The 16,676-nt window shown below is 32.8% G+C and overlaps 2 protein-coding genes across 3 annotated transcripts; one reads left to right on the top strand and one right to left on the bottom strand.

Moving 5' to 3' along the window:
* Nucleotides 1–1,538: 1,538 nt before the first annotated feature.
* Nucleotides 1,539–6,687, top strand: LOC127242180 (uncharacterized). The gene is made up of 11 exons (XM_051261618.1): nucleotides 1,539–1,952; nucleotides 2,406–2,689; nucleotides 2,818–3,012; nucleotides 3,764–4,110; nucleotides 4,642–4,933; nucleotides 5,084–5,242; nucleotides 5,386–5,751; nucleotides 5,838–5,903; nucleotides 6,035–6,083; nucleotides 6,169–6,292; nucleotides 6,478–6,687. Exons 1-11 carry the CDS (start codon nucleotides 1,595–1,597, stop codon nucleotides 6,554–6,556), a joined length of 2,319 nt encoding a protein of 772 aa, XP_051117575.1. The 5' UTR covers nucleotides 1,539–1,594; the 3' UTR covers nucleotides 6,557–6,687.
* A 60-nt stretch (nucleotides 6,688–6,747) lies between these two features.
* On the bottom strand, nucleotides 6,748–7,849 carry LOC127242181 (uncharacterized). Of its 2 annotated transcripts, XM_051261620.1 has the most exons (3): nucleotides 7,475–7,849; nucleotides 7,152–7,352; nucleotides 6,748–6,959 (listed from the first exon to the last, which is right to left on the bottom strand). In XM_051261620.1, exons 1-2 carry the CDS (start codon nucleotides 7,787–7,789, stop codon nucleotides 7,182–7,184), a joined length of 486 nt encoding a protein of 161 aa, XP_051117577.1. In that variant the 5' UTR covers nucleotides 7,790–7,849; the 3' UTR covers nucleotides 6,748–6,959; nucleotides 7,152–7,181. The 2 variants fall into 2 exon arrangements, with proteins under 2 accessions (XP_051117577.1, XP_051117576.1); XM_051261619.1 differs by having other exon boundaries at nucleotides 6,748–7,352.
* Nucleotides 7,850–16,676: the final 8,827 nt, after the last annotated feature.

Here is a 16,676-nt window from a genome sequence, read left to right as displayed (position 1 = left end):
TTGAGACGAAAGGAGTACATTAAAATACTATTTACTAAATCAAATTATTTTTATTTTTTTCAATGTGTTTAGTATGTAATTTTATACTCCCTTCCCGATCCACTTGCTGTGCCTATCTTTTCATTTATGTATGTCTCACATATTTTGTCATTTTTATTTTTTGAAAAAAATTATACACTTAATTTTATTTTAAATTTTTTAATTTATAATTTTTTAAATTTTAATTAGACTAATTAATTATATTAATTTTAATCTATAATTATTTTTATATTATAATTAATTTTACTAATATATATTTAATTATATACTAATTACACACCTCATAATTCTCGTGTCTACAGTAAAAAAGATATCGTAGTCGAGTAAAGAAGACATCGTAGTCGAGACTGAGGGAGTAATATTTAATAAGAATATTTAATTTAATTTGTAAATTAGTGAAATTGTTTAAAAATATATTTTTTATATGAGATATAGAAAATTGTATAAGTAATATAAAATAATAAATGTATGTAATATATATATATATATATATTTTTGTTAAGATATATATTTTGAAATTGGTAAAAAAACACTTCCAAAATGAGATAAAAAAAAAGTCAAAGACTTTTTTAATATGTATATACTCTCTGGGATATATAATGAATGGGCAATAATTGAATATCCAATGATTGCAAAGAAACAAAGGAGTATGTTGCATCTGACATTTATTTTGGGGTGTGTAGTATGGATATAATATAAAAATAAAATAAAAAAAAATTATATTGAATATGTTAATTTTTTTTTTTTAAATTGCAAGATTTTTTTTTTATTTTTTATTTTTATATTGAATGTTATATTTTTTTTTTTACTCTTTTCAGGTTGTAAGAAGATTTGTCACTTTCATCTGTAAATATTAATTATTATATCTATATATATAATAAAAATCAATAAAAAAAATAAAATATAATTATTATTCTTTTATAATAGAAATATAACTATATTTGTAAGTAAATTATTAAAATATAAAAATATTTTTAATGCCAAATACAATGATACAAAAATCAAATAACAATTTTGCACCGGAACGAATAAAATATATTAAATAAATATGTTTACATAATAAATTTTTGATAATATTTATAAAAGATTACGCGGTAAGAAAAAAAAAATTGATGAAAAGATTCGTTATTAATCATTGAATATTATAAAAATATAATACAAATATTGTATTTTATTATTTTACATTTATAAAAAAAATACTTTAATTGTTCGATTATAACATAATCATTAAAAAATACTTCATTTTTCAAAATTGCACTTGTAATGCCATATATATTTTTTCTGTTTAAATTTTATAATCTTAATTAGATTAATTAATTATTTTAATTTTGATATATAATTATTTATATTATATTATAATTAATTTTATTAATATATTCATTAATTACTATTTATTAATCATATCATTTCTCATCATGGTGACATAATAGCGGGACTCATAAAGGAAAATAATACTAGAATACGACAATAAGCGAAAAATGATAATAAGGAATGATTCGGTAATGAAGCAGGCTGGGATGAGGAAGGCGTTCCATCATCTCTGGACTCTGGGCCAATGGCGGGACGAGTGGAGTTGGGTCTCACTCTCCCCTCAAGACTACACTTCTCAAACTCGTCCCCAACGCTACCGAAGCTCTTCAACTCCTCTGCGTCTGCTTTTGTGTTCCCAAGGAGGAGTCTGAGTCTCAGTGTCGGAGGATTGTGGGTGTTGCTGTCGTCTTTGTCAATGTCTTCCTCTTCGTCGTTGCCGACCATGAAGCCTCCTGTTGCCAAGAAAGTGAGACACGAGATGGAGAATTTTGGCGACGTCCGAGTCGACAATTACTACTGGCTTCGGGACGACTCTCGTTCCGACCCTCAGGTGTTGGCTTATCTTCGGGAGGAGAACGCCTACACCGACCACGCCATGTCTGGTATCCTCCACTTTCGTTTTTTTCACTGCCTTTTAGGATTGTTACAGATGATTGGCATTTACTCAAAGTGAAGTCTAATTTGAGGGCTTAGGTACAATGAGTTTTGCGGAAAACGATTTGTTTGTTATCGTCGAAATCTGTGCTTCATTTAATCTATTGTTGAATTCTAATCGGGAATTAGTAAGCCTTTTGATTGTGCTATTTCAAACCTGACATTGGGCAATTCAGTTGATACAGGCTAAATTGGGCTACTGTTTGTCAGCAAACTAAAAACTTACAGAGAATTAATTGTCATGAGTTCAACGAGATCTTGTTCTGTCACCCACTTGAGGAAATTTGGTTGAAATATTATTATGCTTGAGTCGATGTAGTTTGTTTATTCTCTTACAGATGTTTCCTTTTCTTTCTTCTTCTTGTTATGTTTTTTAAACTGTTTAACGACTTCTCATTAAGGAACCAAACAACTGGAAGCTCAAATTAACAGTGAGATACGAGGGCGCCTGCAAGAAGATGATATATCGGCACCACTGCGTGATGGGCCTTACTATTATTACGAAAGAACCCTGAAAGGCAAAGAGTATGTCCAACATTGTCGCCGTGCTGTGGTGAATGTTACTCAAGAGCCCTCTGTCAATGACACCATGCCAAGAGGACCTGATGCCCCTGCAGAGCATATCATTCTTGATGAAAATGTCAAAGCTCAAGATCATGAATTTTACAGTGTCGACGCCTTTGAAGCAAGATCACTATCTTTTATTTCTCCAATGATTTTTTCTCCATGTCTTTAGAGTTGTAACATTCATTCTCAGGTTATTTCCAATTCTGTTTTCACCTACTCCTTTCCACTTCATTCTGTTCTTTCCAGGTTAGTCCAAACCACAAATTAGTAGCTTATGCAGAAGACACCAAAGGAGATGAAACTTACACGGGATATATTATAGATGCCGAATCTGGTGAACTAGTCGAGAAGCCTTTGGTTAGGATTACACCAGGTATTGAATGGGTGGGCGATGATGCTTTAGCATACATCACTAGAGACGAGATCCTCCGACCAGACAAGGTGATAAAATTGTTGATAGTGACTGCATTACTGAATGAGTTCATTTCCTTGAGTGAAGTGTGTGCTCTTTAACATATAGGTAATATTGCAAGTATTGTAACTTGAGAAACTAATAAACCAAATCCATCTCCCTAATTACAGATATACATGATGGGATCGATTCCATTGGGTCTTTAAGTCCACTCTACTATTGAATCTATAATTAATCCTCTTCAGATTCATTCTGTAATTTTATTAATGAATGATGTTGTTTGTTATTCATTAGTCATTTATTGCACAATGAAAGTAAGGACAGTTTATAACAGTCTCTCGAGTCTTTGAATTTGGATCTTGGAGCTAATACATAGAATTTTTTTTTTTTTTTTTTTTTTTTTTTTTAATTTTAGTTTTTGGCGTGACTAATTTCTTCAATAGTGGATATAGTGGATGCATTATTTTTGATGTAGAAGAGGATTAATAGTGGATATAGTGGATGCATTTTGATGTAGAAGAGGATTAATAGTGAAGGTAAGATTAATTTTGAGCGAATGTAGGTGCAGTTGTTTAATATCACTTATGGACATGGAGGTAGATCACTGCTAACAGCAGACTCAAGATAGGTAGCTTGGGCCTGAGGATGGAGGCTGAGGCTTTCGGTGTGATTAAGATTCAAGCATTTTTGGATTCAATATGCTATTTTATCTATTTCTATATTTGCTTAATTTGACAACACCTATTAGCCTGTCATCTTTCCTGATTTTTGTTTTGGCAGGTATGGCTCCATAAACTGGGGACTGACCAATCATCAGATCGTTGCCTTTATCATGAAAAGGATGATATGTTTTCTATTGATATTGATCTTTCCGAGAGTGAGAAGTTTCTGTTTGTTGAGTCCTCTAGCAAAACTACTAGATTTGTCTTTTACCTCGACATTTCAAAACCTGAAAATGGGCTTGTTCCTTTAACACAACGTGTGGATGGCATAGAGACTTCGGCAAGTCATCGCGGGAATCATTTTTTCATTAAACGAAGAAGCAACGAGTCCTTCAATTCTGAATTAATTGCTTGTCCAGTTGATAACACATCTGCAATCACGATTGTTCTTCCCCATCGCCCAAGGTACAAATGCTAGACTATTTATTTCATTTACGAATAAGCATTGAAATTTGAATGTGTATGTTCGAAAAATATTTCGTGTTAAGTAAATTAAACCTAATCACATGTAATATACATTGTGCAAAATAAATGTTGAAGGAATGAAGAATTAAGTAAATGTAACTTATATAATATTGCCTTGTTAACTTAACACTAAGGTGTATGTATTTTCAACGTTTTATAGATTAAGGAAATGTAAAACAGTATCCTTTTATCATTTTAAGCCTTAAGGTTTAGGGTTTAGGGTTAATCTATCAACAACTTCATCTGTCAACATCAGGAACGTTAATCTTTAACCAAATGATTTAGAAGGCTCACAATTGCATGAAATTACTTTGAAAGTACTTAAATCTGTTACATTAATTTGAAACATTTCCTGATTTATGTTAAACTTTAATACCTTTTTCTTTTGGGGCCACATAGTTATTCTTCATAGCACCTTTTTGGTTGACATCTAATGACGAATTCAACTGACATGTTTCATACTTTCACCAGCATAAATATTCAGGAGATGCAACTGTATCGTGATCATATTGTTGTTCTTGAACGTGAAAATGGACTGCCCAAAATAACGACATATCACCTTCCGGGAATAGGAGAGCCTCTTCGACCACTTGAAGGTGGCCGAGCTGTGGACTTTATTGATTCTGTGTACGATGTGGATTCAATGGATTCACAATTTTCTTCAACAATTTTGAGGTTTAAGTACAGCTCCTTGAGGACACCTCCTTCCTATTATGATTATGATATGAACTCCGGGATTTCAGTTCTCAAGAAAATTGATCCAGTGAGTTACCATGCTTACATTGTTGAGAGTTTCAGTTTAAATCTCTTTCTACATTTCTATGTATCTGTCAATGCTGTACTTTTGATGAAGCTTAAAATTATAACTTCAACCATTGAGCTTGTCATGTAACTATTTGATTCTTTTTTTCAGGTTTTGGGTGGCTTTGATTCTGCAAACTACATAACTGAAAGGCAGTGGGCGACTGCTGCAGATGGCACTCAAATACCAATTTCAATTGTGTATAGAAAAGATTTGGTGAAGCTTGATGGTTCCGATCCATTACTTCTTTCTGGTTATGGTTCCTATGGGGTAAAGCATTGACTTTATTTCTTAAATGAAGCATTGGAGTAGCCGGAATAGCTTGTCATTATTTTTTGATAAAAAAGTTCCACCTTCTCTTTCACAAGTTAAAACGATTGTCTCATTATATACTGATGCTACTTCTGAAACAGCTACCTAACGATGCATCCTTTAAGGCGTCAAGGTTGTCCTTGTTAGACAGGGGTTTCGTCTTTGCACTTGCTCACATTCGTGGAGGCGGCGAAATGGGGAGACTATGGTATGAAAATGGGAAACTGCTCAAGAAAAGAAATACATTCACAGATTTCATTGCGTGTGCTGAATATTTGTTGGAGAAGAAGTATTGTTCCAAGGAAAAACTCTGCATTGAGGGAAGAAGTGCCGGGGGTTTGCTTATTGGTGCTGTTCTTAACATGCGGCCAGATCTATTTAAGGCTGCTGTGGCCGGGGTTCCATTCGTCGATGTTGTGACTACAATGCTTGATGCATCTATTCCCCTTACAACTGCTGAGTACGAGGTTAGCATTGTTCTTTCTGAGGTGTTTGCTGAAAGTGTGTTTGATTATAGAATCATAGGCGCGACTCAATTTAAGTCTTGGTGCAGGAATGGGGCGATCCTCGCAAAGAAAACTTCTATTTCTACATGAAGTCTTACTCTCCTGTGGACAATGTGAGCATTACTTACTCCATTCTGTTCTTCTAAAAACAAGCCCTTTTATGCATCCACTGCTTAATTCGCCCAAGTTCAAATATACTTAGTTCTTTGTAAATTTTTACTCTTAACTTTGTTGGTTTGGACAGATTATTCCACAAAGTTATCCTGCCATTCTAGTTACTGCTGGTTTGTATGGTAAGAAATTTTAACCATTTCATCTTTTGATTAAAATACTTTCCCTGTCACGGACAGCTCGTATACTTGTGTTGTTGTTTTTCAGATACACGGGTTTTATACTCGGAGCCAGCTAAATTTGTTGCAAAGCTGAGAGATACAAAGACAGATGACAATATTCTGCTCTTCAAATGCGAACTTGGCGCGGGGCATTTCTCAAAGTCGGGAAGGTATGTATTTTATTTGCATATATATATATATATTCTACAAATTGGTTGTTTATTTAACATATGTAGCTTATGAAAACAGAACAATTCAATTCAATTCAAGTGGTTTTTGTAATCCTCGAAAAGCATCAAAATTCAACACGAGCCGTAGTCTTCATCTCGGCTACATTGTGTTTGTTTATGCGCAGGTTCGAAAAGCTCCAGGAAGATGCCTTCACTTATACTTATATTTTGAAGACCTTGAAGATGGACACCGCAGCAGCTTGATTATATATGGTTGTTTTGATTTGCATTGCATGCCAACAATATAATTGATGTTATTCATAAGGAAAGACAGCCTGGTCAGTGTGCTTGCTTAATTGGTGAATAACTGCAATCAATTATCACTTCACTTCTCATGTTTGTGGCTACAAAGACTATCTTTCATCTAGGCCCCGAAATCTCGTAATTTAAATTTATTCTCATTTTCATTTTCACTTTCACGGCCAAGTATTGTATACACCCATTAGTCCGATCCTTTGTAGGAACTACCGGTAATAACGAACCTCTGAAGCTAATTCGCGAGTAGGCAGCACTGTCTTAAGTACCTGTCTATTCACCACTTCCCGGCTTTTTTGCTTAACAAGGTCTTCTTCTATCTCAAACTCGGATTAGGAAAAGTGCCCTTGAACTACAGATTAATCATAAGAAACAATATCAAAAAAGAAATAGGCCGGCGAGAGAGGAAAAAATGAAAGGGAGGAGGAGATATTGGATAGTGAAAAGATCCAATTTGAATCATAGAACTATAATGAAATATACGATCAATCAACATTTATCGAATTTGAAAGAGAGTCAGAAGAAATGGTTCGACTCTCTTAACTTGATTTCTCGAAAGGTTGTCACCATTCCTCTAGTCTGTTGTTTGCTTATTATCGGCGCTTTTCTCGACAACTTCCACATCCCATAAGAGCTTGTCCCGAGTCTTGGGCCGGTGGGGCACGTCGTGCGTGACGGAGCCTCTCCACGGAGGGAGGCCGCCGTTAGGCCTTAAATAGTTGCCACAAAATGACCTCAGCCTCACCTGATGGATGGATGGATCGATCATTCATATATATATAAATGATAACGAAATAAATAATATATATATCAAATAAACACACACATATATATATATCTTAATTATCGATCGAGCGATAGAGCAACCTGCATGCCGTCTCTCAATGGCTGCCATTTGGGTGCAGGATCACAATACGACGATGACTCCATTTCCGTTTGGATGACCTTCTTGCCGGTGACCCCGGGAAGAAACGGGGAGCTTGACGCCGTTAGATACGTCCCGTGACAGCTCTTGAGGCGGATGAAGTCGTTTTCATCCTCCATCATCTCCACCGTCCATATGGTCGACGATGATTCTCTGTGGCTTGTGTGCGTCACCGTTTGCTGGTCGCCGTCTGCCGTTAGGTATCTGTCGTTGTAGCTCATCAGCCTCACGGATTTTGCCTTACCAAAAAGATCCATATATATTTTTCTTTTCCTGGATTTTAATTTGCATGGCAAGACATGGTGATCGAATGTTGAGTTATGATCAAGCCAAGCAAACTATTGTAAGAATAAAAGAGGAGATTTGAAACAGATAGGAAGGGATACGGTTCGAATTCTTATGATAATTACCGGACATTGAAGGATACAGAATAATCATGCGTGGGTTCGAATTTTTGTAAGAATTCTTATCATCATCATCGTCATAATGGGAATCATTCTAAACATACAAAATGATATATTCGTTGAAGGGGCAAATTAATGTTCTCTCTTTCCACACGCGCGCCATATAATATATATATATATATATATATATAATATTATAGGAGCTCATTGTGGCTCTCACCACAATGTAAAGCATAAATTTAGATTAATTTTGAATTTTTTTTTTTTTGATTGGTTATATTATTTGATTGGTTAAAGCATTGTAGGCCAATATGTTTTTTATTGGTCATTGATTGAAATTATTTTGTATTTTTTTTATTGATTGTATAATTTGATTGGTTTAATTATTTTGTATTTTTTTTAATTGATGATACAATTTAATTGATTATTGATTATTTCTTTATAAGTTTATTTTCTTCAATATATTTTTAATACATTTAATATATATTTATAATGTAGGATATTAATGTTATTAATTTATTATTAATTAAATACATTTAATATATATTTATAGTGTAGGATATTAATGTTATTAATTTATTATTAATTAATATTTATTTTTTAAATATTTCAAATCTAAGAATTATATATAAAATTATCAATTAGTATAAGATTTGAATTAATTATTTTAACATACGTTATTATTTATTTCATATAAATAATATATATTATATTTATATAAATGATTAATATATTTATATTTGAACTCACTGTGGGACTCACCTTTTCAAAAAGTATGAATTTCTATTTATTTTGATTTTTTTTTAATTGATTGTACAATTGGATTGACCATTGCAAATAATAATTTTTTTATTTTATTTAAATAATATGTAAGACATACACAATAATTATTTATATATTTTTCTTATATAAGATATACACAATGATTATTTATATATTTTTCTTTCTTTTTAATTGTTGTTTATATATATATATATGATACTATATTAAATTATTTATTTCATATTATACACAAAATCATATGTGATGTAACTGTATCTTCACTTATTTTTAATTACTTTTTGTATTGCAAAAATGTATTTATAATTAATAATTATTTTTTAAATACGTACTAGATTAAAAAAATATATGTATGTAAGTGTAGTATATAAGTTAATTAATATTAATTAATTTGAGCTTATCCAATATTATATACATAATTGAGATTTTATATAACAAATTATTATTATTATTATTATGCATTTTTTCATATTAAAAAAATTATTTATAATTATATATTGGTAAAATTGTAATAAAAAAATTAAATATTATTGTAAAAGAAAATTACAAGCTTAGATGATGTAAAATTTGAATTAATGCCTTTTCGTATTTTCTTAAAAAAAATAAAAAATATTGATTGATCATTATATATAATAGTTTTTAAATACTACATCTTAAAGAAGTGTAGTCGTATATACATTATTTTTGTAATAAAAATATATAATAAATATTTGTAAAAGGTTTGATTTCATAGAGAAGAGTAACCATTGGTGGGACTAGTAAAAGCTTTAGTATAGAAAAACTAAAAAGTTATATAAGAAAACTGAAATATTTTTCTTATTAATTAAAAAAATAATAGTAGCAATTATTATTACTATTTTTTAATTGTATATTTCTTTAAGCCAACTATCTATATAATGAAGTGAATCCCTAACTGAGAACCACATAAACCTCCCCATGAATGATATCTCCGGCAAAGAAAAATCAGAAATTGTCCATGTCAAACAAACACCCGGCCAGCTTCAGGAGAGCCTTCCGGCGAGGAAACGGAAGTTGGCAAGCATGAAATCTGCGTTCCGGAATCTAAACTCTAAGAATATCGTAACGGCACCGACCATAGCAAGACGTAGTCCTTCAATGCGTTCTTCTCGAGCTTATGTTGATGGTGGCAACCTCTCAATAACGGTATAAATTGGCGCCGTGGTCGACGGAGAAGCGGTGAAGAACGGTGGTTGTTAAAATTATTCTTCTGGATTGTAGTCTCGGCCACAAGAAAGAATATAACTATATTTTATTTGTATATATATTACAAGTTATTTGTTTATTAAAATAAGTACTTCTGTCATTTATTTAATGAAAATATTTAAATGCAGACCTAATGCATTTGCTATATTGGAGGGATAGATTTTGAATTATGAATGTTATGATTAAAATTAATTATTAATAAAAAAGTTTTTATTAATAAGCTTTTTAATTTTTATATTTTAAAATTTAAAAATTTAAAATATATATTAAAAAAGATTAATTTAAATTTTAACAACACTTTATCTAAAAATTTTATAGTAACAGATAATAACACGCATTAGAGTTTTAGTAAATAGTAAGTTTGCACATTTGTTTTAAAAGTACATGTACCTCTAAATTTTTACTTTTTTTTTAAACTTCTTTTTTATTTTTTTATAATATAATTTTTGTTTTGTTGTTGAAAATATTTAATATGATTTTACCATTTTAGTAGGTAGATATGTATTTTGGTTAAACGGAAATCAATCAAACACTTGTGGTTTGAATAATTAATGAAATATTTTATAGTACAATAAATTTGTTGATATAATATTTTTTTTAAAAAAAAATTACAAATTTAACATCGATAATGTAAAAATAAAAATAATTGTGTTGTTTAATGTGAAGTTATTGTGTATTACAAATTAAACAAACATACTAATAATATTTTTATTTGTTGAATTGAAAGTTTAAATATATTTAAATTGAATTTTATATTGTATGCTTAAATAAAAATTCATGCACTTTTAATAATTTATTAAAAAATTAAAGTTTTAATAGTATATCTTTTTGAAAATAACATCACATAATTTGATGAATAATTAAAATATATAATGAGAATAAATAATAAATATTAATAATTATGTGATGAATAATTAAAATATATAATGAGAATAAATTATAAATATTAATATAATACTTCTATGCAATAACTTATTTTTTCTTAAATATCATCCTATAAATATATTTACAAGAATTAAAAATATAAACATTAAAATTATATTTTTAACATTATTATTGTGGATCACTTGCAACTATTATCAATAAAAATTATATTTAAAAAAATTACACAAATTATATATATGTCACTTTGTTTTTGCATAATATTTGTTAAATTAGTGATTTTATAATTATTGATGGATTATTAAAAAAAGTTATATTCACTTCATATTAATGTTTAAAAGTATGTTGTTAAAAAAAAAGTATAGATAGTAAATTAGCTATATATTGACGATGACAGTGTAAGAATATTTTTAAGTTTTAACGTATAGTATAATTGCTAAAAAAAAATTGATAAATTAATTTTGAACGATTGGTATATCGAAGTATTAATTTAAAATTTAAATATAAATTCATATATAAAATTAATATTGTCTCATCCTCGTAAGAAGAGTATCATGAATTTTTTGTAGATTTATATTTGAATATTAATATGTAGTATAAATAACAAATATATTCCGTGACTAGGTATCAATTTGTTTTTTGCACGTAGTTTTAAAAATATTAGTATTATATTGGAATGTAGTAGGAATAAAATAGAAATGACTAAAATAACTTTATTAGTATTGTGTGATATAAAGGTAATGATATTTGTGTAATATATTATAAGTTGTAAGAATATTTGAAAAAAAATTAATTTAGTTTTGATATGAAAATAATGTTTTATGAGAAAAAAATATTTTTTTGAAAAATACAGAATTCAAATAGTAAAATTTATGGAAATTTTGCTGTTGAATATTCTAAAATAACACCAAATCTAAATATAAATCTATTAAATTGAATATCTAAAATATCTAAACTTGAATTGGTATTACTATACTTTCAATTTTTTTTATTCAAAATTTTTTATTCGTACGTCTCTCTTCAATAAAAAAATATATTTATATTAGTTCAAAATTCTCTATTATTTGCAAGTTAATTATGTTAATACTCCTCGTCCCAACTAATTTTGTCCATTTTAGCTTGGCAGTAAGTTTTAAGTATTATATAATTATTAAGTAATTAAGAAGTGTATTAGTAAAAATAATTATGATTTAATAAAAATAATTATAGATTAAGATTAAAATGACTAAATAATTTCATTAAAATTAAAAAAAATTATAAATTAGGAATTTTAAAATGTAATTAAAGTGTATAATTATATTTCCAAAAAAGAAAATGACAAAATATGTGGGACGAACAAAAATAGAAAAAGTGGACAAATTAAATGAGACTGAAGGAGTAAAAAAAAAATTATACTCCCTCCGACCCGGAACAAGGGTGGCGTTTGCTTTTTGCACGTAGATTTTTGAATATTAGTATTATAATGGATTGTAGTAAAAAAGACAAAAATACCCCTATTAGTATTGTGTAATATAAAAGTAACGACATTTGTGTAATATAGTGTAAGTTGGAAGTATATTTATTATGTTAGGTAGGTAGTACAATTACTAAATTAGGAAATTGTAACCTTATTTTGGGACGGACGAAAATGAAAAATGACAACCTTTCAATGGGACGGAGGGAATATATATTTTTATTTATTTGTATTATACATCATCCGTCCTAATTTAAAGTAACATTTTTACTTTTTTCGTCTATCACATTTCAAAATATTCATTTCTATTTCAGAAAAAATAATCATACACTATACAAAAATACCCTTAACTTTTATTTAAATTAAAAACCTATCTTACATATACAATTACAAAGAATAAAAATTTCAAAAACTCTTACACACTTTTATTAATTCATAAAATACTAGTATTATTTCTGAATCTACTACAAAACTCCATGAGACCAATTTAATTTGGGACAAGAAGAGTATAAAGTTTTATTTTCTATAAAATGATATTTATATTATTGTTACGCACAAAATAATAATAATAATAATAATAATAATAATAATAATAATAATAAGGTATCCAGAGTCAGTCGGTGGGTTCTCAGTCGGTTGGTTCTCAATCAGATAAGCAAGTCAGATGGTCCGCGGTCGGGCAAGCAGGTCGGATTATCCGCAGTCGGATAAATGGGTCGGTTGATACAAAGGTTGGCTGCTATGGGGGTCGGTCGAAAAAGGAAGTCGGGCGAAGAAAGGTCTGTTGATAGGTCAGACGATTGAAGAGACCAAATAGTGGTCGTTTGATGGGGCGACTAGTGAGTCTTTTGATCTGGCGACCAATTATGTATCTAGATTGGTCGGTTGGTCGGTCGTTGGGTTATGCGGTTGGCGAGGCGGTTAAAGACATGTGTCAATGAAAGAGGCAGTTCTGAGTTCTGTAACTGGTGGGAACGGTTGGTGAAAGAGTGCGACGGTTCTGAACATTTTCTTCAAAGAATATTTAAGGATTTGGATCATCATTTGGCAAGGCATCTTCAATCAACTTCAACAAAGCAAAGTCAGATTTGGGGATCACCACTTTAAATTTCAGTCTTTTATTTTCCAGTTTATTTTCTGTACCATACAGTGTTTAGAGATTCCTAATCTCAGGCACTAATTAATCAAGTTTAAGGATATTTTCTATATCTTTGAATTTTACTTTATTTTTGTTGAAAAATTACATCAACAAATTGGCGACCACAGTGGGAGAAAATTGCTGATCCATATGGCAAATTTTCAATTCCACAGTACAGCCGTTGGCTTTATCACGGCAGAAGAAGCTTCCCAACTACGGGCCGAATTGACAGCAGGTTTTCGGCAAATGTACGACCAGCAGATAGCAAATCTGCAGGCAATACATGACGCAATGCAAAACTTGATGGAGCAATCAAAATTCATGTTGAATTCGGTTCCTGCACCGCCAGAAATGTCATGCCCCCAAACGGACAACGCCATTCCTGAGCATATACCCAGTCAGACAGACTGGAGACAGGACCAAACAGGAGGACAGGCCCGACCAGGGACGACCGAATGGACGGAGACAGGTCGGCAGGATCACGACGCCTGGACGGACCATGGTCGGGAAGACCACACCGACTGGACGGACCATGGTCGGGAGGACCACACCGAATGGACGGACCGTAGTCGGGACAACCACACCGACTGGATGGACAAAGGTCGGGAGGACCACGCCGACTGGACGAATACAGATCGGGAAGACCACGTCGACTGGACGGACAAAAATCGGGAGGACTACGTAACCTGGCCGGATACAGGTCAGGAGGACCCCGCCGAATGGACGGATACAGGTCAGGAGGACCCCGCCGAATGGACGGACACGGGTCAGGTCGCCGACCATAACTTTTCAGGCGAGCAAAAGAATGACAGAACAACAGTGGCCGAAAGGAGAAATAAGTCGGACGGGAGTCTGAATACAATGGTAGTGCAAGATCGACCACCGTCCAGGCCAGCACCAGTCCGCGATAAATGGAGGTCGGGTCCAACGTAGCCTCAAAGGATGGAGGTCGGATCTGAGGCTGACGTAGCCTCGGATGCTAACCTACTAACTCCTAAAACATCATAAGAAATGATGCTTAGGAGTCTTGAGGAGGAGGCATGTTGTTACGCACAAAAAATAATAATAATAATAATAATAATAATAAGGTATCCAGAGTCAGTCGGTGGGTTCTCAGTCGGTTGGTTCTCAATCAGATAAGCAAGTCAGATGGTCCGCGGTCGGGCAAGCAGGTCGGATTATCCGCAGTCGGATAAATGGGTCGGTTGATACAAAGGTTGGCTGCTATGGGGGTCGGTCGAAAAAGGAAGTCGGGCGAAGAAAGGTCTGTTGATAGGTCAGACGATTGAAGAGACCAAATAGTGGTCGTTTGATGGGGCGACCAGTGAGTCTTTTGATCTGGCGACCAATTATGTATCTAGATTGGTCGGTTGGTCGGTCGTTGGGTTATGCGGTTGGCGAGGCGGTTAAAGACATGTGTCAATGAAAGAGGCAGTTCTGAGTTCTGTAACTGGTGGGAACGGTTGGTGAAACAGTGCGACGGTTCTGAACGTTTTCTTCAAAGAATATTTAAGGATTTGGATCATCATTTGGCAAGGCATCTTCAATCAACTTCAACAAAGCAAAGTCAGATTTGGGGATCACCACTTTAAATTTCAGTCTTTTATTTTCCAGTTTATTTTCTGTACCATACAGTGTTTAGAGATTACAGTTTATTAATAATTTGTTGATGTAATTTTTCAACAAAAATAAAGTAAAATTCAAAGATATAGAAAATATCCTTAAACTTGATTAATTAGTGCCTGAGATTAGGAATCTCTAAACACTGTATGGTACAGAAAATAAACTGGAAAATAAAAGACTGAAATTTAAAGTGGTGATCCCCAAATCTGACTTTGCTTTGTTGAAGTTGATTGAAGATGCCTTGCCAAATGATGATCCAAATCCTTAAATATTCTTTGAAGAAAATGTTCAGAACCGTCGCACTGTTTCACCAACCGTTCCCACCAGTTACAGAACTCAGAACTGCCTCTTTCATTGACACATGTCTTTAACCGCCTCGCCAACCGCATAACCCAACGACCGACCAACCGACCAATCTAGATACATAATTGGTCGCCAGATCAAAAGACTCACTGGTCGCCCCATCAAACGACCACTATTTGGTCTCTTCAATCGTCTGACCTATCAACAGACCTTTCTTCGCCCAACTTCCTTTTTCGACCGACCCCCATAGCAGCCAACCTTTGTATCAACCGACCCAGTCGGATATTCCGACCTGCTTGCCCGACCGCGGACCGTCTAACTTGCTTATCTGATTGAGAACCAACCGACTGAGAACCCACCGACTGATTCTGGATACCTTATTATTATTATTATTATTATTATTATTATTTTTTGTGCGTAACAACATGCCTCCTCCTCAAGACTCCTAAGCATCATTTCTTATGATGTTTTAGGAGTTAGTAGGTTAGCATCCGAGGCTACGTCAGCCTCAGATCCGACCTCCATCCTTTGAGGCTACGTTGGACCCGACCTCCATTTATCGCGGACTGGTGCTGGCCTGGACGTTGGTCGATCTTGCACTACCATTGTATTCAGACTCCCGTCCGACTTAATCCTCCTTTCGGCCACTGTTGTTCTGTCATTCTTTTGCTCGCCTGAAAAGTTATGGTCGGCGACCTGACCCGTGTCCGTCCATTCGGCGGGGTCCTCCTGACCTGTATCCGTCCATTCGGCGGGGTCCTCCTGACCTGTATCCGTCCATTCGGCGGGGTCCTCCTGACTTGTATCCGTTTGGGGGCATGACATTTCTGGCGGTGCAGGAACCGAATTCAACATGAATTTTGATTGCTCCATCAAGTTTTGCATTGCGTCATGTATTGCCTGCAGATTTGCTATCTGCTGGTCGTACATTTGCCGAAAACCTGCTGTCAATTCGGCCCGTAGTTGGGAAGCTTCTTCTGCCGTGATAAAGCCAACGGCTGTACTGTGGAATTGAAAATTTGCCATATGGATCAGCAATTTTCTCCCACTGTGGTCGCCAATTTGTTGATGTAATTTTTCAACAAAAATAAAGTAAAATTCAAAGATATAGAAAATATCCTTAAACTTGATTAATTAGTGCCTGAGATTAGGAATCTCTAAACACTGTATGGTACAGAAAATAAACTGGAAAATAAAAGACTGAAATTTAAAGTGGTGATCCTCAAATCTGACTTTGCTTTGTTGAAGTTGATTGAAGATGCCTTGCCAAATGATGATCCAAATCCTTAAATATTCTTTGAAGAAAACGTTCAGAACCGTCGCACTGTTTCACCAAC

The sequence above is a fragment of the Andrographis paniculata genome, unplaced genomic scaffold, assembly GCF_009805555.1.
Source record: "Andrographis paniculata isolate CXL003 unplaced genomic scaffold, ASM980555v1 Contig86END, whole genome shotgun sequence".
NCBI lineage: Eukaryota > Viridiplantae > Streptophyta > Magnoliopsida > Lamiales > Acanthaceae > Andrographis > Andrographis paniculata.
The sequence above is the reverse complement of the archived record's forward strand: the minus strand, read 5'-3'. Positions and strand labels throughout refer to the sequence as shown.

Coding starts and splice junctions, on each gene's coding strand:
- LOC127242180 (XM_051261618.1), top strand. CDS start 1,595: ATGGCGGGACGAGTGGAGTTGGGTCTCACTCTCCCCTCAAGACTACAC. Junction 3,013..3,763: donor AGATCCTCCGACCAGACAAG/GTGATAAAATTG, acceptor TTGTTTTGGCAG/GTATGGCTCCATAAACTGGG. Junction 5,752..5,837: donor TTACAACTGCTGAGTACGAG/GTTAGCATTGTT, acceptor GTCTTGGTGCAG/GAATGGGGCGATCCTCGCAA.
- LOC127242181 (XM_051261619.1), bottom strand. CDS start 7,789: ATGGATCTTTTTGGTAAGGCAAAATCCGTGAGGCTGATGAGCTACAAC. Junction 7,353..7,474: donor CATTGAGAGACGGCATGCAG/GTTGCTCTATCG, acceptor TCCATCCATCAG/GTGAGGCTGAGGTCATTTTG.